This window comes from Drosophila santomea, chromosome 3R (assembly GCF_016746245.2).
Source record: "Drosophila santomea strain STO CAGO 1482 chromosome 3R, Prin_Dsan_1.1, whole genome shotgun sequence".
NCBI classification, from domain to species: Eukaryota; Metazoa; Arthropoda; class Insecta; order Diptera; family Drosophilidae; genus Drosophila; species Drosophila santomea.
The window spans coordinates 10,098,333-10,122,274 of NC_053019.2; the positions used below are offsets into that span (position 1 = coordinate 10,098,333).

At 41.6% G+C, this 23,942-nt stretch overlaps 2 protein-coding genes and 1 non-coding gene across 3 annotated transcripts in view; 2 read left to right on the forward strand and 1 right to left on the reverse strand.

The window, feature by feature from the left end:
- Positions 1-159: 159 nt before the first annotated feature.
- LOC120453152 (ruvB-like helicase 1) lies at positions 160-2,043 on the forward strand. The gene is made up of 3 exons (XM_039637708.1): positions 160-1,204; positions 1,265-1,463; positions 1,617-2,043. Exons 1-3 carry the CDS (start codon positions 388-390, stop codon positions 1,969-1,971), a joined length of 1,371 nt encoding a protein of 456 aa, XP_039493642.1. The 5' UTR covers positions 160-387; the 3' UTR covers positions 1,972-2,043.
- Positions 2,044-2,423: 380 nt separating this feature from the next.
- The window catches only part of LOC120453305 (serine/threonine-protein kinase par-1), a 46,772-nt gene continuing 25,253 nt past the window's right edge, over positions 2,424-23,942 (forward strand). The window contains exon 1 of the mRNA XM_039637952.2: positions 2,424-2,989. The gene's annotated coding sequence lies outside the window, so the exon portion shown is untranslated. The remainder of the gene's footprint in view (positions 2,990-23,942) is intronic.
- Trnas-gcu lies at positions 17,924-18,005 on the reverse strand. The gene has a single exon. It is a non-coding gene; the product is annotated as a tRNA-Ser (tRNA).

Sequence of the window (23,942 nt, forward strand, 5' to 3'; positions counted from 1 at the left end):
TGTTAAACATAAATATACCATACATAATAGAAATGTAAAGAAGTGTTACCTCGAAATATTTGTTAATTCATTTTAAACAGTTATTATAAATTATTTTATTATCGACCTTTTGGTTCAGTGTACCGAAACGCTGAGCACACATGCTTGGATTTTCCACTCGCACGGTCACACTGTAACCCCGCGCGGCCGACGAAACAAAGTGTGCTTCTATTTTGCAATCGAATCGCCGGCAGGAAAACAAATTTCGTCCAGGGCAACGAAACAATAGCTTGTTTGATCGTTGTAACGCTTGAGTTCACATTACCTCACCCTCGGGCGAAGAACAGCTGAAACCGGAAACGGGTCAGAGTATCAGAGCATCAGCAAGGACACGGATTCAGAGGAGCCATGAAGATCGAGGAAGTCAAGAGCACCGTGCGCACCCAGCGCATCGCAGCCCACAGCCACGTGAAGGGATTGGGTCTGGACGAGGTGGGAGCTGCCGTGCACAGTGCAGCCGGATTGGTGGGTCAGAAGGCGGCACGCGAGGCAGCCGGCATTGTGGTGGACCTCATCAAATCGAAGAAGATGGCCGGAAGAGCCCTTTTGCTGGCCGGACCACCGGGCACTGGCAAAACCGCCATTGCTCTGGCCATTGCCCAGGAGCTGGGCAACAAGGTGCCCTTCTGTCCCATGGTCGGATCGGAGGTATTCAGCAATGAGATCAAGAAGACCGAGGTGCTGATGGAGAACTTCCGGCGCTCCATCGGTCTGCGCATCCGTGAGACCAAGGAGGTGTACGAGGGCGAGGTTACGGAACTCACTCCCGTGGAAACCGAGAATCCCATGGGCGGCTATGGCAAGACCATCAGCAATGTGGTCATTGGCTTGAAGACAGCCAAGGGAACCAAACAACTCAAACTAGATCCCAGCATCTTTGATGCCTTGCAAAAGGAAAAGGTGGAGGTGGGCGATGTCATCTACATAGAGGCCAACAGTGGTGCCGTGAAGCGCCAGGGTCGCAGCGACACCTTTGCTACAGAGTTTGATCTCGAAACCGAGGAGTATGTGCCGCTGCCCAAGGGCGATGTGCACAAGAAGAAGGAGGTTATCCAGGATGTTACTCTGCACGATCTGGATGTGGCCAATGCTCGTCCACAGGGCGGCCAGGATGTGCTCTCCATGATGGGCCAACTCATGAAGCCGAAAAAAACTGAAATCACTGGTAAGAAAGTGTGTTTCCTATTTTATTCTAATTTACTAATTCTATTTTTTTGATGAGCAGACAAACTACGCATGGAGATCAACAAGGTGGTAAACAAGTACATTGACCAGGGCATAGCCGAACTGGTTCCCGGAGTCCTCTTCATCGACGAGATTCACATGCTCGATCTGGAGACCTTTACCTACCTACACAAGTCGCTGGAATCTCCCATTGCCCCAATTGTGATTTTTGCCACCAATCGCGGACGCTGTGTTATTCGGTAAGAAATATTGCGCTAGTAAGATTCGGACAGACTTCGATTGTTTTCATTAATTACCAGCCAATTATGTATATGGTACCTTGCAGTTGTATTCAAGAGGACCGAATTCTTATTTGTCCCTACACATTATTAATTAAAGTTCCCCTTCTCCAGTGGCACCACCGACATAGTTTCGCCGCACGGAATTCCGCTGGATCTGCTCGATCGTTTGCTGATCATCCGCACACTCCTCTACTCCACTGCCGACATGGAGCAGATTATCAAGCTGCGCGCCCAGACCGAGGGACTGCAGCTGGAGGAGAATGCCTTTGCGCGTCTCAGTGAGATTGGAACCAGCTCCACGCTGCGCTACGCCGTCCAGCTGTTGACTCCGGCCCATCAGATGTGCAAGGTGAACGGACGCAACCAGATCAGCAAGGAGGATATCGAGGATGTGCACTCGCTCTTCCTTGACGCCAAGCGCTCTTCGAAGCATTTGTCCGAAAAGAACAATAAGTTTATGTTGTAAGTTTGACGATTCCAGCTGAATTGTAATTCCATTTGCACGGATTTCCCAGTAAAAGAAAAGAATGATAAGCAAGTTTATTGTATTTACTTGGTCTTGGGAGAAAATTCAAAAGATTCCAAAAATTCCGCTTCATATTTTGAGATGAAAAATGTGTGCACACTGCAACTGAAAATAAATCGATAAGATTTGGTGGGTGTATTAGCTAGATTAGGGTGAATCGTGAACTCTTGCAGTCTTTTCTTAAATGAAAGATACCTTTGGGAGTTTGGAGATTGAATCTTTTTTCATTCGGTTGTTTGATTGTAATATTATTATTTAAGTTTTCAAAAGCCCTGACACTATGCAATCGCCGCGATATGGCAACTCCCTCACGCGCCACCTTGCATTTTTTCCACCCTGCGACAACAGCTGTGCGCGTTGTTTGGCCAACAATTCCAATTGGTGGTGAGTTCAGTTACTCAACGAGCGTCGAGCTGCGCACTGCCCCAAAATAAATAGCCAGAAAGCTCCGCTGAAGTGCATGCAGTAAATAGTATATTTAACGATTCGATTCGCGGCGTGGGCGTCTTCTTCTTCCTCGGCCCGTTCCCCTCGCGTCTCTCATTTTGCCTCTCGCTCGCTCCAACAACGCCGGCAACTGCACTTGGTGTGCGTGTGTGTGTGTAAGTGTGAGTGCGTGTGTGGTTTTCCGAAAGAATGTGAAATCATAATAAAAGTCGCGATTTGTTGTTGCTATTCGGCGCAATTAGCCACTATTTAACGCACATGTGTGTGCTTCGAGCTTATTTGTGTGTGAACAAAGCCAAGAATCTCCCTTTGGCGGAAATAAATGCAATCCTGATGGCAGGATCAAGGTAAAATGGAAACATTTGGGATCTATTGCATGAATGAACCAATGTTAAAGAAGCAGCACAAGCAGCAGCAGCAACAACAACACAGCGGCAGCTAGGAGAGCGAAAGAGAGCGAAGGCAAACAAACGAAAATACAACAATAAAAAAGAAGGAACAACAACAAAAGGTAAGTGCGTGTGCGTGAGATGGCGTGTGTGTGTGTGTGGGACAGGAGGCCGCACCTCCCAATCAGAAAATTAGTGCTGTGTGGGTGCGCGTTACACTTTTTGTACTTATTTTTTTTTGGCCTAACTGTTATTATTATTTAAGTAGCACGAACGAGGGAATTACATAATTTCGGTTTTTTTTGTGTCTCTTTTGAGGCTCCAAATAGAAAGCGAAAGTATTCTTATGGGAACGCACCAGCGTGTGTGTGTGTGTGTTTGTTTTATTTATGAATGGTGATTATGAGACTTGATAATTAATTGCCAGCATACGTCGTGATTTGATTTTTGTGCGTTAACCAGTTGAGCGGCTGCCTGTCTCTTTTGCACCCACAGCTGGTCATAAATCAAATAAGAATTTCACGCCACACAAATGAAAAGCAACAAACAAAAGAGACGAAGCGATGAACTCCCTCGCTCTGATCAGAACGGGAAAAAGAAGAAGCAGCAGCATTTGCAGCTGCGCCAAGCGATCATTTTCGCATACTTTTTCATAATTTGTTTTTGCCAAGCCATTTTTAATGTGAAAATCTTGCGGGCGAAAATTGGTCGCCGCAGTTGGCCAAAAACATAATACATAAACAACACATTTTATGAGACGCCGGCGGCGGCGCAATTACACAAAAAGAAATGAATCAATTTATATTTTAAATTAGGTGTAAATTGTATGTCTAAATCATTGCGCATGAGTGTTTAAAATTATATATTTTATTATCGAGAATAATAGCTTTGTATAATGTGCTCATTTAAATCTTAAATATTAATTTTTTTCTGTGGAGCGAATTCGCCCACGAGCCAGTATATCTTTATTTCTGATGCTCTCTCTTTCTCACGCGATCGTTGCCAAATTTCAATTCACGCCCGCTGTTTTTGGCCCTACACTGCGGAAGATCCGTTAACTGGTTCGAGTCTGATTGGATTTTATGTAATTTAGTAGCACAGTGGTGTTTCGATACAATGAATGGGAAAACATAAAGATTTATACAATTTCAAATATTTGGATATACGTACTTCAGCGTTATAAAAATTATATTTTTCTTTTTAAAAGAAATTTTTCATTAAAATGCATAAACATCACCCTGTGATCAGCACCATATTTCCGTTCCGCCGCGTCTTATTTCAAAAATATTTTATGCCGGCCAAAAAGGCCAATACAAATACACACACGAAATACAGCAGAAAAACGACTTGAGCGTGTCGGTGTTGACGTTAATGAACTACAACAAAAATTATGTATGTACGTTTTGTAGACGGCAGCAAACAGGCAACAAAACAACAACTACATTTTACCGCAGTTCCTTTGTTGTTTCTGCGCTTTGGCTTTTGGTAACGATTTTTTTCTTTTTTGAACTGACTCTGGCTATAAGGCAAATTTATGTTTGTCCATTTGGTTGCAATTAGTTTATGAAGTCCACTGCGCGGTGTAATATAAATATATACTACATATAATGAATATGTAGTTGTCGATGTTTCCCTGGTGCAGCGAAACGTAACGCTTGTGGGCACCGAGTTCAATACCCAATAGATAAATTATGTTTTTTGAATAATTTAATTTAATTAATAAAAGGTAATAAAAGTAACATAGTTTTTTCAGTAATAATTTCTTTTAAATCTGGTGCGCCTTTTTAAAAAGATTACTGAATTCAATACTCTTTGGTTATTGATAGTTAAGTGTTAAGTTTTCTGAGTTTTCACTTTACTACGCTAAGCTACTTAACGTCATATCCTCCACTCTTGGTTATTTATTGTCAGTTGCGGCCGTTGCTGTGTCGACATTTTTGCATTTCACTGCAAAGCGCATTAATACAGTAGTACTTCAGTATAGGAAAGCCATTTAAAGATTTCAAGTTAAATCTTACTTAAGAGTATACATACATATATAATATAATACATATATAATATAGTAAACTGCACATAAAGAATAAGTTTTTAAGAATTACCCACAGTAATGCAACCGTCAGGCTACAGCGAATAATTGTAGCATACTTTTGAACTCCCTTTTAATTGGTTTCAGACCTCTTAGTGTGAAATTTCCCAGAAGTCACCTCCGTTGGTTCGGCTCTGTAGTTTTCATTTCTGCTTTATGCTCTCTTGTAATTGTTTGCCCTTCGCAAGGTTGTTCCCACTGTGCGTGGGCGGTTCGAAGGGGGCGTGGCGGTGGTGGTGGTGGTGGTGGTGTGGGCGTGAGCTGCGGCAGTGGCAGCGGTTTTCTAAAAAACATTTTGTTGGGCTGCCAAACAAAAGCAACAGCTGCGTTCTGCTTTGGCCGCTGCTTTCGGGCCTTTGTGAATGTGCAGCAAACAGCCTTGTAAGCGCCACCCACACAAAGAGGCGGACCACACAAAAAATTGTATGGTCACCAACACTGATGCCGAACACAGCATCTGCACCGTGTAGTTCTGCCATCCAAACGCGCCTGTGTGTATGTGTGTGTGAGCGTCTGTAGAGGCAACTATGACGTGAGCAGCAGCTGTCAAAGTCGCCCACGCCTCAAGTCGCGCTTTAAAAGCGTCATGTGCTCAGCTGAGCGCGTCTAGCCGCGCTCTCTTTCTTTTCTTGCTACCCTTCTCTTTTGCTCTTTCGGTCTAAAGCTTTGTGCACGTGTGCGTTCGCCGCGCGCTTGAGATTTTCAGCTTTCTAGTTAGCGATTTAAATGTATAACTATATTTTCAAGCATTACATTTCTATACAAATCAATGCCCAATTTAAAAACTTATTTTCTGAACTAACTTGTCAGCATTTCATAATGAAAGTCTCCTTGGTTTCGGCTCAAAAATCTTTGTAGAGTTATAATATGTATGTCTAAATTAACTCAAGATTATACTTTAAATGTGTATATTTAATAATATTTATTATTAAATATTAATATTTTTGTTGAGATGAAAATTTAAAATCGGATGCATTTCGATAAGGCAACAGATTCGTTCTTATCGTACCCCACTTTACAGAGTTGTGGCCAAAGGCTCTTGCTCAGTTACAATTAAAATTGCATAAAAGAAACGTTTTACCTGCCAGCAATGAACTGGCTTCATTCAATTTGAAATTTTTCACCAAATTCATTTGGGGACAACTCCTACATGTGTGTGTGGGTGTGAGTATGTCTTTCTGAGAATTTCTACTGTATTTGCATTCGTATTCGTTTCATTGCACTTTGGGTCTTCAGTTCGGGCCACATACTAGATACTACACCACAACAATGAGCCATGGCATAATAAACTTTGCCATTTGTGCCTCATCTTGCCTGCCGCTTCTTCATCGCCCCATGTTTGTCTAGGTCTTCTGCCTGTGCTTCTTTTTTTGGTTTTCTTTTCTAACCTTGTGCCAATAAAATTGAGAAAACAAGCCAAGATCTGCACCGCACACACAAAATGAAAAACTAGAAATGTTTCTAACACAATTTTCTCCTTGCCTTGCCATTGTGGGCCAAAAGTGTGGGCGAAGTGGGGCAAGAGGAAAGTGTGTGTGTGTGTGTGTGTGTTGATGTGCTAGGGAAAATTGAGTGTGTCGAGCGGCATTTAATTTCTTGCTAGTTATTTTGGCTAGACAACGCGGTTACGCCTCAGTTGCACCGCTAGGTGGCGCCAGTCGCCAGTCCGCAGCACGTTCCCAATTAATCGCTCATTTTATCTTCACTTTATCTACGAGCATCCAACTATCAGTTGGCGCTGCTCTGATCAACACCTTCAGTTCGAGTGTGTGTGTGTGAGTGTGAGTGGGCCGCGCCAGGTGAGTGGGCCCGTTAAAAGCACCCCGGTGACTCAACTCAGCTCAACTCACCAAGCGCTCTGCTCTGCTCATTCCATTCTCCTCGGCAAAACGCAGAAAGCCTACGGTCGATCAGAAAGCAGCTGCACTGCAAAACAATATTTCAGAAGTTTAAAAAATATTATATTATGATTTTATATATCACTTTGCAATAGCCAGTACTTATAAGCGAACTACTATTCACAAATGTTAGGTATTTATCATACGAAATTCCAAACATATTTCTTTTCCAACACTCGGAGCTTGGAACCTCTGTTATCAAAAGCATGTATGATAAGATAGGTGATATCTTATAGGTTATGAGTCTCTTAAACCTTAGTTAAACAGGCTACGTCCTCTTTCAATTCAAAGAACGCCCCGAAAATAGTTATGATGATGGTAAAAAGTATCCCCAATCCTTTCAGATCTTAAGATGGGGAAAGTCTTGGCATGCTTTTTTCAGTGCACGGAATTGACTTTCGGTGAATATGTGTGAACATTTGTACGTGCCGATAAGGTGGTGTAAATATTTGCAAACAATCGAGCAGCTCACCTGGACTCGCTCATACATAATGTACATACAACCAGTCTCTTTCTTACCTTTTTCCCATTTTGGCCGTGTCATTACTCGCCGATGTTTTTTGTGCTGCTGGTGGGGCTGAGTTGCCTAAAAGTCTGCGCTTATCAACGAATTTTCGAGGGGACGTGCGGCGACTCAATTTACTTATTGCCGCACCTTAACCGCCGAAGCAACAAATGCAGAAAACAAGAGGTGAGAAAGAAGAGCGCCCTGGCGAAAGGCGAAAAATGCATGATTCATGCGCTCGGTATTTCGCTGCGCTGCGCTGCGGAGGCGGCCATATCAACACCTAAGAATATTACTTTTCTATAGAAGAGGTGCTTAGAAAAGGCAGCCAGTTTCTTCTCCAAGTGTAAAGCGATGGGCGGTGGTCTATTAGTGAGTGGGGCAAACTGGTGTGGGTGGCTGGGAATTAAGGGAGCTTTCGGTTTTCCGGCTGCCTGCTTGTTAATTTTAATTGATTTTAATTTGATTTGCTCAAAGTGAATTTTGTTTGGCCAACGCCAAAGTTTTTTTTAGACGTTTCTCCCTCTCCTTTCATTTCTTGCTCCTGCTGCTCTTCAAATAAATTGAATTTTTGAGCACATATACTGAGTTGATGGGGGGGTGGGGGAGTTGGCAAATAGCTGACCCACTTACGGGCTAGAGAAATGTTACTAGTAGAAAATATTTTTGTTAAATATTGCAGTGGAAAGAAAGCACTTTGCATTCCACATTGCAATCATCTCGCTCCGCAAAAACCCATCCGAACAAACAAAAGAAGCATAAAAACAAACACACTCTGGAGCCATGCCATCTGTCCTTCGCCAGCAAGTATCCAGTTCTCCAGAGGATCTTTCACCTGGCAGCCTTTGCACTTTGTTAGCTCATTGAGGTGCCGCTGGGAGTTGCTGTCGACTTGAGTAGCTGCTCCAAACTCCACCAACTCCTCCATTTCCCTCATGAATTTCCCGCCTTTCTTTGCCGCCCGCTTTTCCTGATATACCTGCTGCTTGCGAGTTTAATGAAATCCACAATGTTTCCCACGTACAAAGCCACACATAAATTCTCTTGTAGATCCTGATGGTGTTTCTGGAAAGGGGTATTTCTGTTTTTCAAATCAATTGGGTCATGGAATGAGGTTCATGTTTTGTAAAAACTAGATTTTTGCTGCAAATTATTCGTCTGCTTTTTGATATCATGCATAGTATCCTTTAAACTTAACAAACAATAATAATTTCTTTAGCAATGGGAACTTCTGTATTCGGTTACGTAACGAATGTAGGTCTTAATGCACTTTGCCGCCGTCCGTTGTCAGTCAAGCGGTAAAGAAGGAGAATGCATGTCGCTCGGATGAGCTGTTTGCACGAAGGAGGTGTGTTTGCGTTTGCGGGTGTTTGTTTGTCTGGATGCATTCGGATGAAAGCTGGAAGGGATGTGCAGCCAGCCATCGACATGCCTTTGTGGGGCCATGTCTTTTGTTGCTTCTATCCTGGCCATAAAGTTCAAGGAGCTGGATTGAATCCTGCTCGCCTCCATGCCATTCTCTCATCACATACATTTGTCTGTGCCTTGTCTTGGTAAATACACTGCCAAAAATATACAATAGCTTAATAAGAAATAAGCATATATCACAAACTAAACCAAATGAAAACATAAAGTTTCCCATAACTGCTCCTACTCTAAACCAAATTAAAACATAAAGTTTCCCATAACTGCTCCTACCTTAAACCCTTTGAAGTAAGGGCAGACTTTTTTCCTCTGTGTACTGCTGGACATGGACCACCCGATGATGCTGGGAATGCATTTTTATGCGCATTATTAAGTAATGCCGGGGGTTGAGGTCACGTGGGTGGGACAACATCGCTTTGCTTCTCAACCGAAACGTTTAGAAGTATTTATTGTGGATTCTCCAAATGGGTTTCCCCATCGGCCAGAGGGGGATTACAGCGTACCGCGCGAATGGAATTTGTAATGTGGATGGCAACTGAAAGGATATTGAGCGAAATGCATCTCAAACGGTTGTTATGAAAGGGAAGCGTTGCTATCCGAGTTCTTGAAGGCATTGTCCAATATTTGCAATCGATTTGCATTCTGCAATAGCTGCAAAAAGTAATTGATTTCATGAAAATACGACAAGAAGAGCGGAAATATTGATGTTATGGAAATGCGATTTTGACTGCAACAAACAAAATTGATCAACGGAATTATTAGAATACGTCCATACGATATTCAAATTTTTGCCAGCTTCGTTTCAAGAGCTCCTATAAACTTTTTTCGGCCTGATTGCGGAAACACCTTGGCAGTTCATTTACGTACATGTGTCATGGTTTTTGTCCCATCACTGTGACCGCAAATACTTTATTTACATTCCATCCGGAGAAGCCAACCTATTCGGGGCTTAACACCAAAAAAGCGGGGGACTACAGAGTTTGCAGAACTATTTGCGAAGCCAACACACGATGGGTGATGGAGGTGGTGGTGGCGGCGGAAGTGGAGGCATCATCGTAATGGCTGCTTCAGTGGACCAGGTAAAGGCGGTGGCGCCGAAAAGCGCAACATATTGGGTGGGAAAGGGGGCAGCACATCCCGGCCAGGGTTGTCACCCCTCTCCTCCTTTCCGGCTTCCCATCATATGCAATCATTTTAAATCTGGGTAAAAATGCAGCCACTTTGCCGTGCAGGCTCATCAAAAAAGATGCGCATATGTGTGCCAACCCAACCAGCACACATAAATAAATACATATATATATATATATGTACATGTACATGTATAGGTAAGATTTACTTGTATAAACACGTACATATGTATTGGGATATATGGGTTATATTGTGGGTTCCCCGGCACGGCAAAAAATATAAATAAAATAATTTAAAAAGGGCCAACGATTCGAGGGGGGAAAACTTTTCCTGAGCCCTGCACATCCACTTACCCTTTCCCTTCCCCTCAATTTTGAACAGTGTAGCAAATATGCAAAACTCGCACACACACACAATCAAAAAGCTGCAGACTTTTGCCATCGCCTTGCGGTTTTTTAGGAAAATGGGTGGGAAAGTGCAGGCGCCTCTGTCGCTGAAAATCCTAAAATGCTTAGCGTGGCAAAATCAATTTGATGCCATTTGTTAAAACGCTTTATGGCCCTGTGTGAGTGAGGAAAGTGTGCCTGTGTGTGAGTGCATTAAATATGCATGTGTGTGCGATGGAGAATTTTCCGAGAGAGATTTTCGGTTAAGAGTCGCCTCTGAGTTGCAAGACTTGAACGATTGTCCTGGATGCTGCACATCCTTCAGGACGCTTTTATGGGCACTTTTTATTGTTCGATTTTTTGTTCGATCTGGAAGTGAAAAGAAGCTTTTCTTGCAGCTTAAAATTTTAATACCACCATTACCTTGCACAATCTGGTAACAACGCGGTCGGTTTAACAAGCAATCAGCTGCGTTGCAGATATTTAATGCAATAAATATCGATTATTGCCCTTAAAGTTGAAGGTGGTGAGACATAGTAAATCTGATCACATTACTATAGATTCTATAAAACCAAAGGCTTTCATACGAAAAACTTTTCTTACACAAAAAAAGAAAGCAAGATAAAAAATAAATTTTTTTTATTATCCATTTGCACAAATAGGGAATACAAAATTTGGAAACCAGATGAAGAATTTCCCATTTTCTTTCATTTTTATGCCACTTTTTCGTCACACCGCTGGGGGTGGGTGGGTGGGTGTGTGTGTGTGTTAGCCAATGTGTTCTCGCCTGTTTGTGTATGCTTAATGCCTTTGTGTTTGTGTTTAGCGCACGAATATCGGTCAAGGCTGGCAATGCAGCCAACTGGCGCACATTTAGACGACGTTTGGTTGTCGCCTCAGCTGGCTCAGCGGCCTCAGACTCTGCCTTCTGATGTCTGTGCCTCATTTCTGGCAAAATATGCCACTAAATCAACACGTCAAGCGCTGCAGCAACCAGCAAGTACACTAAGAGAAATTGAAACTAAACAAAAAACAAGGAAAGTGCATTGGAAATTAAGGAAATAGCTCACGGAATCTGGAATATAGAAATAGACAACAAGGATGTAGCTACATAGCACGTAGCATTTTTAAAATTGTATTTATTGGATTGGATATTTCAAATTTCCAAAATAAATATGGTGTAAGCAAACATACGTAGATATTAGAAGGAACTTTCTGCGCAGTGTAGAGTAGAGATCCCACGCCTCAGTGGCGACACGTTTGTTGGCAACTCACCTGCGAAATCTCGCTGCTGGCGTTAATGACATTTCAACATAGTTCCTCTCCTCCGGCTTGCCGAACTTTTCGTTTCATTTCTGCCACCCCCACCCGCAAATGTGCCTCAAAGTGTTGTACATGACAATGCTACCCTGTAGCACAACATGGCAGCCCCCCGAAAAAAACTGGCATTAAAAAGGTCAAGGATGTATTTCTGTGCAGGTCCTGTGGCGTGCACGCCATCAGAAGCTCGACCCAGACCCAATTTCCCGGGATTGGGATCCCGTGGGCGTGGTCCTGTTTAGTGCTGATTAAGTGCCCACAATTCCTGACCCAAATGTCCGATGGCAGCGATGGCGTGTTTGTTGCTATTCTTCTGGTGGCGGTTGCACCAAAATTGCATTTGCTTTTCGGCTTTTTTCAGCTTTTTTTGTCGCTGGAAGGCCGTCAGTTTTGAGCCGGAAGTTTGCGTGAGTTGTGAAGGGAAAATAGAGCGAGAAAATGGTGGGAGTTTCCTGGAGGCGTTGCCGATGGGCGTGGCTGCTATGTTGTCCGTGGTAAATCGAGAGGCGGTCGTATTTTTGGCCAAAAACATTGCCTATTAGCGTGTTTGGATCGGAAATGTACACCAAAAAGTGGAAACAAGTAATTGCTAAACGTTTAAGCAAATAGGAGAAATTGTATCAAACAAATTGTATAAAATGTGTTATTACAGTTACCAGTTGAGCTATAATTTTTTTATTTTTTATTTTTTAAACAACTCAATAGGGTTGTTTATAATATATATACATTATATAATAATATAACTGTTATTTGATGTACAAATTGGAATAAATAAAGCTGTAATCCAAACTTAAAACTAAACAAATATACAACCACAAAGGAAACCTAATATATACAAGAGCCCTTTGCTGAAACACTTGCAGTACTTCAGCTTAAATCAAGGCGAAGCTTATCAATTAGCGAAGTTAAAACATAAAAGGGGGTGTGGTTTCCGGGCGGCCATTGCAGGACTTCTACATCGGGAAAGCTGCGCAGATTAATGCTCCATGCATAATCCTGTGGAGCGTAATTACCGCAGCTAATGCTAACCCAGCAGCACCGCAACTATCAACACAGCGCTTTGATTAATTATATGATCCATGTTTGGTTTTCCGAAATCCCTCTGCCCAAAAAACCCCCCTTTTCTGTGGCCCGTGGCTTCTGTAAAATTAATTAAGTCGAAATTAATCAAACCAGATACCCACTTTGTTTGAAGGGGGTAAAGTTTTGCTGGCTGCCTGCTGTCCGTCGGCTGATAAAATAACGCATACGCCGCGCTGGCGCTCTAAAATTTGCCAATTCGTTTGGATGTCATTGCATTAAATTTGCAGTAGTCCAACAAATGGCAATCAGTGCAAGAAAGTTGCACCACGCGACACGACAAATCATTGAAAAGTGTTCAATGCAGCTTTCCCAGCAGCCGGAAATTCGCAGGATGGGGAAAACCACAGAATTCGGTGTAATCCCATTTAAGCAAGCTGCTTTTCAGCAGTTGATTTGCTTTGGCTTGCAGCGTGGAGCGTGCTTGAAATCTGCTATCAACACTTGTTTATGGAGCTGGCTCCCCCAATACTCCCCTTCTGCCCCTAGTCGAATAAAGCTCTTCCGGCTAAGAACTGTGCCCAAAAGGAGAAGCGATTCAAGGCTTACGCATTTGCCGTCTTAGTAGTTGCAGCTTCTTGTGATTCTGCTGCTGGTTGTGCCACTCCCACTTACCACTTCTCCCTACTGCGGCGCCTCTTAATCCATTTGCCGCACGCCCAGTCACGCCCACACCCACACCCACACCCACACCCACACCCACACCCACACCCACACCCACACCCACACCCACACCCACACCCACACCCACACCCACACCCACACCCACACCCACCGGCGTATGCACGCCCTGGCAATAAAACTTTCATTTTGCTGGCCCTTTCCTCGAGGCCCTAACTTCGCTCCTGAACGAGTGCCTGCAGTTTTTCCTCAACAACCAGAGGCGATGACGATGATGATGACAGCGACAACACAACGTCAATGAGCTTTTCTTGGCCAGGCAGCGTCAGTCGGCTTTAATACCCAGCAAATTCAGTGGGATGGTCCAAACAAAAGAGGTAATTAAATCAAAAAAAAATTGTTTTAAAAGTAAATTTTAAAGTAAGTTATAAAGTTTTCGTAAAAAGGTTCTTGGACAAATGCTTGTATGGTTTATTATTCCGTTGTAGTAATACATTAGTGTTTATGAATAGTTTAAACTATACTACAAAACTACTCATGAGAGTCTATCACTTACAAATTCGGTATCCTTTCGGTTCATCACTTGATGTAATCACCATTCTTTCCCTTGTGTTTATGCGAGTCTATTTACTTGATTTCGCTTCTCGAATTTATTTTCGGACTGACCTACATTGATGGCTGTGGACTTGGCTACGCCAGTGCCTTTGTGCTGTCCTCCTTCGTTCTGCCTCAAGAACTTTGGCTGTCTTTGGTTATATGCTATATGCTATGGTATATGGTATGGTATGCCAACGAAAAACGTCATATGATTTTTGATTATAACGTCAATGGGACGACACAAAGCTCGCAGCTGCTCTTGACTGTTGTCTTTGGTAGCGCCGTTTCTTGTTTTAAAAATACAGAAAAGAAAAATAATGCGAGACAAAGTATTCTAAATGTTTGACAGCTGGAAAAACGAAGAAAAAAAGGGAAGAGACTTAAATACTCTTTTGGCTGTTGGCATAGCTTATACATGTAGTAATAATAAATAAATAAAAAGGCAAATATGAAAACCTATTACAAACCTATAGTGTGTAAGAAAATCAGTAAAAACTATAGAAGACCTTTTTTTCAATGCCTTTTTTGTAGTTACTGACAATTATTTAAGAGTAAGCCACATAAACAGAATCAAATGCAAGGAGGCATGCCGAATGGTATATAAGTTCAGAGTTCATCGATGCATGTAAACGACAAGCCTCCAGGGCAACAAGGGTATACAAAATAGTCGAAATAACGTTGTCGGGCGACAAGAGTTCGTTTTTTCCACTTCCACTCGTCTGAATCCCCCAACTCCTACTCCCAGTTGCTAACCATTCTGCCACTTTCTTCCGCCATGGGCAATGGCTTCTGGTCCTTTTGTTCTCCGCCTCTGTCGCCGTCTCTTTCACCGCCTCTGTTGCTGTCTCTATCTCCATCTCTGGACTCTGCTTCCCGTTTCCTGCGTTTTCGTTGCGCCAAAAATATGAAAATCGCTTGTTGTCTCTGTGGTCTCCACTCTTTCGTTTGTTATTCCCAAAACACTGGGGAAAATCAAAATTTTGATATGCAATTACTAACGGAAAATATAGTTGTGTATTGGTACTTTTATACGGATATTAGCTAAGAATAAAACAAAAGATAGTGATTATGGATTCCTTAACGAATACGCAATACTATTTGGTGTATATAAAAGCATAACCGAGGTATGATATTATACAAGAGAATTAAACTTATCAAGCCCTTTAGCATAAAACATTTGCTCAGTGTACCCGTACACACTCCATTTTAGATGTAGTGTACCCCATCAATTGTAATTTTAGCCTTTGCCTGCTTCTTGTACACTAAATGTCGTACATTTAGCTGTTTTGTTGTCATTTCTCTTTGTTTTTCCTATTATTACGGCTGTTGAAATAGTTTTACGAGATAGTTTCGTTGCTTTGATTTCGCAGTTGAAACGAGAACAAAGATTTTTTCCGAGATTAATCCATATTGGGGTGTTTCAACAGCAAGTTTTTGATAATTAACATATTTCAATGTGAAGTATTGAGCCATTTGTTGTGCTTCCACTTTACTCACTGCCTCTTGGCCAAAATAAATCGAAAATTCGAAACGCATAAAGCCGGGTGTAGAATGCAAATGGGTGAGGACTATTGTTCTGAGCGATTGTTTGTTGTTTTTGCCCAAAATTCAGGCCAGCTATAGATGGATTTTTATTGCCAAAATGGTTGAAGAGTCGCTTGGATTGAGAGAGGGGTTTGGAAATAGGCTTTGACATTCAATATTTATCCGTTTAGTCATTTTAAATGTATAGATTGAAAGATTTGGAAATGGACTGCGTTTTACGATGATCCACGATAGTTGGCTGAACAATCGACTATGTGACGAGCTAAACGCAGCTTGACATGCAATAAATTTCATAAAATAATCTTCACTATAAAATTCTAAAGAATTTGTTATAACGTGAAACTCCGCAAAAGTAAAAGAAAATGTGATAAGCAAATTATCACATACATACGGCATGTAATAAATCAACACGCAAATAAGTCCGAAATGAGTTTGTAGCTTGAAATATGATTTATATTTTTGCTGAGAGGAAAACTTCAATTAACAATCGCATTAATTGCCAGAATGTTGTTCATAACCACTAGCAATTGAAGGGAAACTGGTGCAAGTGCGTACTTAGACTTCTCCTGAGAAATCCGTACAAAAGAGCCACGAATTTCCATTGGGAAAAGTCTGCAACGGAACTATTTTTCACAGTCTCCCATTTAAATTAACTTCCGTGGGAAAAATCCTTTTAGCTGCATTAAGGTTGCGGCTGAGCTGCGTTAAACCCCTTCTAACCACACACCATCACCATTAATTGCATATACATATACATTATATACATATACGTACACATGCAAAGGCGCACTTGTATGTGGGTTAATGTAAGTGTGAGGGTGATTTTAATCATAATTTACTAGGCCAGCGGCCACAGCTGTTGGCTTTTTCCCCATTTTCCGGCGTGAGTCAATTAATAATGCGTCGAATATTAAATTTATGCAAAAAGGCAGCGTTAAGTGCATTAACGTCGTAATCCAATAAGGGTAATAAAACCACAGCTATCTCCAAAAGTGCAGGGCCATTTAACGCTTATGGCAAATTTGCGGATAAGTTCTTAAAAACTCCGCACGCATGAACATTTAATTAAACCATCAACTAAAATGTACTATTACTATTTTTATTGCTTTTCTAAAAAAAAATTACCAAAAGCGGCTCTTATCCGCATAATTTAATAAGCGAAAAGCCTACTAAAAACAAGAGAGCAGCAAACCAATCTAAATTTATATTCTCTGGGTCAGATTACCTAATAGCTTTTTGCCCAATTAAAGCGACATTTTTTGTTTAATTAATGACAACCCAAAGGACTAAAATATATTCAGAGATCAAAAAATGCAATTTATTTCATGAACTCATCGCTCTGCAATGGAATATTGAATCATTAATTAGTAAATAAAAACCAGCAAATGTGCAATTGTGTTATCTTTCGGATTTGCGTATTTGGTAATACTTATAAAAATGAAAAACAAGAAAGAACGCTATAGTCGAGTTTCCCGACTATTAGATACCCGTTACTCAGCATTTAAATTTAAAAAGTTTTTTGGCAAATCGACAGAAATTTACAAGACCAATACAAAAATGAAAAAATATCAAAACATTTTTCAAAAGTGTGGGCGTGGCAGTTTTGGGCGGTTTGTGGGCGTTAGAGGGGGCGTGGCAAAAAGTGTTTTGGCAAATCGATAGAAATTTACAAGACCAATACAAAAATGAAAAGATATCAAAACATTTTTCAAAAGTGTGGGCGTAGCAGCTTTTGGCGATTTGTGGGCGTTAGAGTGGGCGTGGCAAAAAGTTTTTTGGCAAATCGATAGAAATTTACAAGACCAATACAAAAATGAAAAAATATCAAAACATTTTTCAAAAGTGTGGGCGTGGCAGTTTTGGGCGGTTTGTGGGCGTTAGAGGGGGCGTGGCAAAAAGTGTTTTGGCAAATCGATAGAAATTTACAAGACCAATACAAAAATGAAAAGATATCAAAACATTTTTCAAAAGTGTGGGCGTAGCAGCTTTTGGCGCTTTGTGGGCGTTAGAGTGGGCGTGGCAAAAAGTTTTTTGGCAAATCGATAGAAATTTACAAGACCAATTCAAAAATGAAAAGATATCAAAACATTTTTCAAAAGTGTGGGCGTGGCAGTTTTGGGCGGTTTGTGGGCGTTAGAGTGGGCGTGGCAACATGAATCGACAAACTTGCGCTGCGTCTATGTCTCTGGAGTCTGTATGCTTAATCCTAACTTTCTAGCTTTTGTAGTTCCTGAGATCACAGCGTTCATACGGACGGACAGACAGACGGACAGACGGACAGACGGACAGACGGACAGACGGACAGACGGACATGGTCATATCGACTCGGCTATTGGTCCTGATCAAGAATATATATACTTTATATGGTCGGAAACCCTTCCTTCTGCCTGTTACATACTTTTCAACGAATCTAGTATACCCTTTTACTCTACGAGTAACGGGTATAATAAACAAAAAATTACGGTCGACGAGGATGGGATTCGAACCCACGCGTGCAGAGCACATTGGATTAGCAGTCCAACGCCTTAACCTCTCGGCCACCTCGTCACGTGATTTATTGCCGTATAAAAGGGTAAATATTACCATAGATGGCAGAAGACACTAGAATCAACAGCTCTAAGCCATAAAACTTAAATTTTGACAGATAATAAATACGTGTATAAATAGGAAAATATTATTCTGCAAATTGCTTTCTGCATCTGCTATTGCAACTCAAGCCAATTCAGTGAACTTTTTGCTGTTGTGGTTTTAGTTGCAAATGCATGGGATAACTAAATACAGAATAACTAAATACTGTCGAAATGAAAATGAACAACCGACAGTTTGTTGGCTAGGCTTGGATTTTTCTTCTCGTCATGGTATGGTGCAGATAAAGCAGATTTAGGGGGATGCAAGGTTTTTTTTTCGTTTTTGTAACGCCCACACGCATTGCCATGCATCGTTTTGCATTTGAAATTTCAGTGCCACTCGCTTGTCTTATTTATTTGCAAATTTTTGAGTGCTTTATTCCCTGCTGCAGCTGCTCCCTTCCACTTGTGAATTTATATTTTATTTTCATTTTTGTGTGTGCATTTAATTACTGCTTATTTGTCCGGTCGAATTTGCAAATTATGCACACTTGAAGCGAATAGCAATTTCAATAGAGAGAGAGTGAATAAGTTAAATGGGTATATATATTTTCTTCCGAATTTTGTAAACTGAAAGTTCATACCCAAAAACAATATTTTTAATTAAACCTTTAATTCGTTTTAATAAATATTTTAAGATGAGTTTTTTATGTTTTCTATTTTATTTAATTTATTCCTTTCAAGGCAATCCTTTTATATAAGAGGCGCTTGCGAGAAAAAGCTGATGCACTTAAAATAAAATATCTGGAAATTCACCACATTTCGCTTTAAGGCTTTACAACTAATGTGCTCTCTTTAGCAAAAAAAAAAAGGCAGCATTTCACGGAATGTTTTTAATAAGTTTATGTTTTTTCCCCTGCAAGGCACTTCTGGCGCAAACACACAAAAAATTAACAAAATGGCAACAACAGTTGCTAAACTGCGCCTTTCCCCCAGAATATCCGCCCAAAACTGCTCCACCATCGCCGCCACCTGCCACGAATCCTTTTCCCGGGAAGAAACTCTTGGGAAGCCCAGAACAAAACAAAAGTTGAAAATGCATTTTAATTACATGCGTCTCTCTGGCGTGTGCCACGCCCACCCCCGGCCACAGCCGCCCCTCTTTGAGTCATGCAGTCTGCGCTTCCATTTAATGGGCAAAAGTGCTTAAAGCAGCAGAACGCTGACCGAAACAAAAAAAAAAATTAGGCAATTAAATTAATTTTTCGGTTTGTTTCGGCGCTCTTTTATGGGCCTGGCCCACAGAGCAGCCTCAATGCGTCGAAAGTGGACAGCGGTCGGTAAATAAAAAATAAGAAGGCAACAATTTAAAAAGTGTGCCAGCGTTTTCGCGCAGCCAACAAGCGACAAGTGACAAGAAATGCCGGTGACCTTCGAAAGTGGGCGGTGGGCGGTAGGCGGTGGGCTGTGAGCGGTGGGTTGTTTTTGGGCTGCTTTTTTGGGTCGGTTGATACGATATAAGCACTGCGACAGTTTGTCATTTTCGCGCACATTCATTTAAATGTCGAGATTAATGAACAAACGCTACGAGCAACATTTGTCACGCAGAACAGTGCTCAAGAAATGCAATACAAACGCAAATGGCTTAACTAATTGGCTGAAAGCATTTTGGGGGAAAGTGCATTTTCCGACAGCTTGGAATTAATGAGGAATTTAATCAATGATGCATGCAAAATCAATTCCTAGCTTGAAAACTTTTCCAATTAACAAGAGTTCCTGTCGCTCCCCCTCCTTTTTCCACTTTCAGCATAGTTTTTGGTGGAATAAGTGAAATGTATATATTTATTGCATCGTAAAAGTAAACCAATATTTCGCTCCATGACTCCATAAAACTTTATAGGAAGCAGCTAAAAAAATAACATTTTCTTTTTGCGGGGCGCACTGAAAACTTTTTATTAATGTTTGTCGCACTTTTTGGTCGGACATGCGGCGCCCGAGTCTAGGAAGCAATTTTATGTTTCGACCATTGTGTGTTGGCCTTTTTGCTGTAGCTGGCCGAAATAAACACATTTTTATTACAGAATATTTTGTGCTGGATGCGAGCATTTTATTGCACCACGGTTGGCTCTAAATCAAAAGCTTTTTACACTAACTGAATATAATTTGCCAGGCAAAAAAATCCATGAATAAAACGCATAAATATGTGAACGCCCTACAAAAGCAGGCAAAGTTGGACATCAGCCGGAAGTGGCCACATCTATATGCACAGTGCGTTTCGCAGCTTTAAAGCGTATTATAGAGTTTTTGAGGATAAAAAGAGAATATATTTTTATTTCTGTTTTTATCAATATATTGCATTGTAGCTAGGAAAACAATTGTTATTTTATCTTTCAGTCTATAAATTTTATATGTTATTAATCTGTAGATCATTTTCTACGCTGCTTAAAATATACATGTTTAAACAGATTTCTTGTTACTAAAAGTCCATAGTTCACTGTGCCAACCTAATGACTCGTCTTATCGATTGCAATTAGGCCTAAAGTACAAGCTCCTTCGCAAAATCCGTGCCAAATTCAAGTAGGCCCCTAAAACAACATCCAAGCACAAGTCCTTTTGCGAACATTACGTATACGCCACGTGCACTGCAGTTGCTGTGTGTGTGTGTGCAATTGTTCTGGGCACCGGCACTCTTGTCTTGGCCGAAAGGAGTGCAAAATGTTGCTGATTAAGTGGTTGCCGCAAGCAATTTGCGTCAAGTGAAGCGCGTGACTCTCAACATGTGTCAACCGTACAGTGGAGACTCCAACAAAAAGCCGTGGAGGCATGGAAACAAAAACAAAAGCCGCGCCAAAGCCACGATGTGCGACAATTACGACCGTAAATTATGCCACAAGCAACACAGCAACGCAGCAACAATAACAGCAGTCGACCACAACGAGCCGTGCCGCTCCCCCTTTAGTTGGGCCGTTTTGGCCTGGTCCGCCAAGTTGGCCACAAAAGAAACAGGCAACAACGACAATGCCAACGACAACTCAATTAAGTAAATGAGCGAAAACCGAGATGTTGTTGTTGCTTATGTTGATAATGTTGTTTGTGAATGTTTGTTGTTGCTCTCGGCAGAGTGGCTTACTTGTGTAATTAAGTGAGCAAATCACAAAATAATTATACAGCTCAAGGCACAAACTGCAATCGCTGGCACCCACTAGTCGCTTCATTTTTCATTTCTTGCAGGCTATTTACTCTTGATGTCGTCATTGTAATTTTCCAAAAGAAATGCAATTATCGCACTCTGTCTGCTTGACAATTAGCCCGAATAACTAAAGCTTATCTCAACGTCATGCAAAGTCAATTACGCACATGTTAAAGGGTACACTCACACACACGTAGAGCCAGGCAAGCTGGCTAACACCCAAACACACACACAACTCAGATGTGAAAAGGACATTTTGCAGCTATTGCGTCCTTTTAGACGCCTGACGCCCATTTCCCATTCAGGTGCAAGCAAATTTGCCCCGTGCAATGAAATGAATGCAGGTGTGACATGAAATGAAAGTTCGGAAAAAAGTATTGCAAAAGGAATTTACTTTGGCTGCCAAAGTAAAAGGTATCTGCACTACTTGTCAAAAGAGCAACTGCATAATGCATGTGCATTAAAGTTGGCAACAAGATGGACAATTCTTAATAGGGCAGTCTCCTTATTGCCTTTAAAAAGTCCTTCAAATTGACACAGTTTCTCAGGTACTAAGCAAAGTTAAATATGAATATTTTGGGAAGAGAAAACCAAACTTATTAGGTGATTACGCGACTTAACACCCAAGTGTGAGCCAAAAAAGAGCATAACTAGAACTCCCGATAAAAACGGTGTACCAGAGGGGTAAACTTTTGCAATTCATACAAGTTCCGTTTTTAATCATCGCTTGGCACTTTCGTGGTAAACTATTTTAAGTATGCGCCGTCGATTCAAGCGAAAGTTCGCGATTTATGGCCACCTTCAATCCACTCAAAGCACGCGTATGCTTTACGCCAATATTACGTATACGTACGTAGTGTATATGTATGTGTGGAAAGTTCCTGTGTTATTCCCCCCGGGCGTTATTGAACCAACAAAAAGTTGAGCAGTCAGCGAAAATGGCATTTCCGGTTGAAGTTGGCACACAAACAAAATTCCAGCAATGTCGCGTTTATTTATAAGGCAACCCGAAATGCAGGCACGCACATGGTTCGCCGCCCCCTTCCCGATTTTCCGACTCCGCCCACACTCTGATTTCACTTGTCTTTCTTTTTATTTTCGTCGGCGACGTTTTTGGCATGCAAGTTTTGCACTTTCCTTTTTTCCTCATTTTTTTTGTATTTTTTTTTACTTATTTTTGAGTGACTTTTTGCTGTTGCATGCGCCAAGTGCAGACATGAGGCGAAAACGAGGCAAGGCAAGGTCTTAACTAGGTCGATCATTTGATGGCACACGCACACACCTAAGCCCACCCGAACTCCCGAACATTAAATATTTACCAGTGCTCGGAGAAATAAGTTTACCGTTCGACAACACATTTTCTTATTTAACAAGAGAGAACGCTATAGTCGCGTTCCCCGACTATCTGATACCCGTTACTAAGCTATTGGAAGTGCGAAGGAGAGTCTTCAACACTGACAGTTTTTGGCGGTTTGTTTTTTGGCAAATCGTTAGAAATTAACAAGACTAATACAAAAATGAAAAAATATCAAAACATTTTTCAAAAGTGTGGGCGTGGCAGTTTTGGGCGGTTTGTGGGCGTTAGAGTGGGCGGGGCAACATGAATCGACAACCTTGCGCTGCGTCTATGTCTCTGGAGTCTGTATGCCGAATCTCAACTTTCTAGCTTTTGTAGTTCCTAAGATCTCAGCGTTCATACGGACGGACAGACAGACGGACAGACGGACGGACAGACGGACGGACAGACGGACATGGACAGATCGACTCGGCTATTGACCCTGATCAAGAATATATATACTTTATATGGTCGGAAACGCTTCCTTCTGCCTGTTACATACTTTTCAACGAATCTAGTATACCCTTTTACTCTACGAGTAACGGGTATAAAAATGTTATATTCTTAAAGTTGGTGTACTTCGTCACTCCGTAGATTGCCGTTCACAGTGTCCATATAAGAAGGTGGCCACCAACATTGGGCTTCGTTTTTCCAACAATTTTGTAGCTTGCATACTTTAATTTGGTAAAGTTGAGTAAGCCTACTTGAATTCACTATATTCCTCATTTCGAGAGACAGACCCACTTCTTATGCCATTTTCCAGCAGTGCCATAATAGTGCGAGTAAAAATGGCGTGCGGAAATTATATAAGCTCACTTGATGCCATTAAGGTTTGACTTACTGCCTGTCTGGTGTCTATTTGTCTGCCCGGCGACTGCCTGCGGGTGAACCATGTGCCTCCCAGTCCTACGGCCATAGCCTTCCAATTACATTACCCGGACTCGGATCGTCAGCTCGCTCCATTTCTCGGTCGCTTCCTCAACGGAAACACGGGATTGGGAACGTGAATGTGAATGCGAACGGGAATATGGTCCACCCACTTTGAGTCGGGCAAATATTTGCCCTGCCTTCGACTAAAAGGTGATAAACTTGGCATAATGCAATATTTAATGTTTGAACAGGCATTTAAAAGGTTATATAATGCAGTTATGATGTTGGTCCCACACTATCATCATCATCATCATCATCGCCATCGCCATCTCCGTTGCCATCATCGTGGTCTGAAGCATTTCTAGCTGGTTGTTTGCCCCGTGCTGATAAGCTTTGAAATATTTTGCACGCCCTGCCGTATGCAAATGCAAACTAGATGTGCACTTGCAAAAAAACGTATGGTATTTGTATGTAAACAAACTATTTTTGTGGATACAAATCCAATAAATCCAATGTAATGA

Excerpts from the sequence above, each read along its gene's own strand:
- LOC120453152 (XM_039637708.1), top strand. The coding sequence starts at position 388 with ATGAAGATCGAGGAAGTCAAGAGCACCGTGCGCACCCAGCGCATCGCA. Across the intron at positions 1,205-1,264 it reads GAAAAAAACTGAAATCACTG|ACAAACTACGCATGGAGATC; the intron begins GTAAGAAAGTGT and ends TTTGATGAGCAG. Across the intron at positions 1,464-1,616 it reads CGCGGACGCTGTGTTATTCG|TGGCACCACCGACATAGTTT; the intron begins GTAAGAAATATT and ends CCCCTTCTCCAG.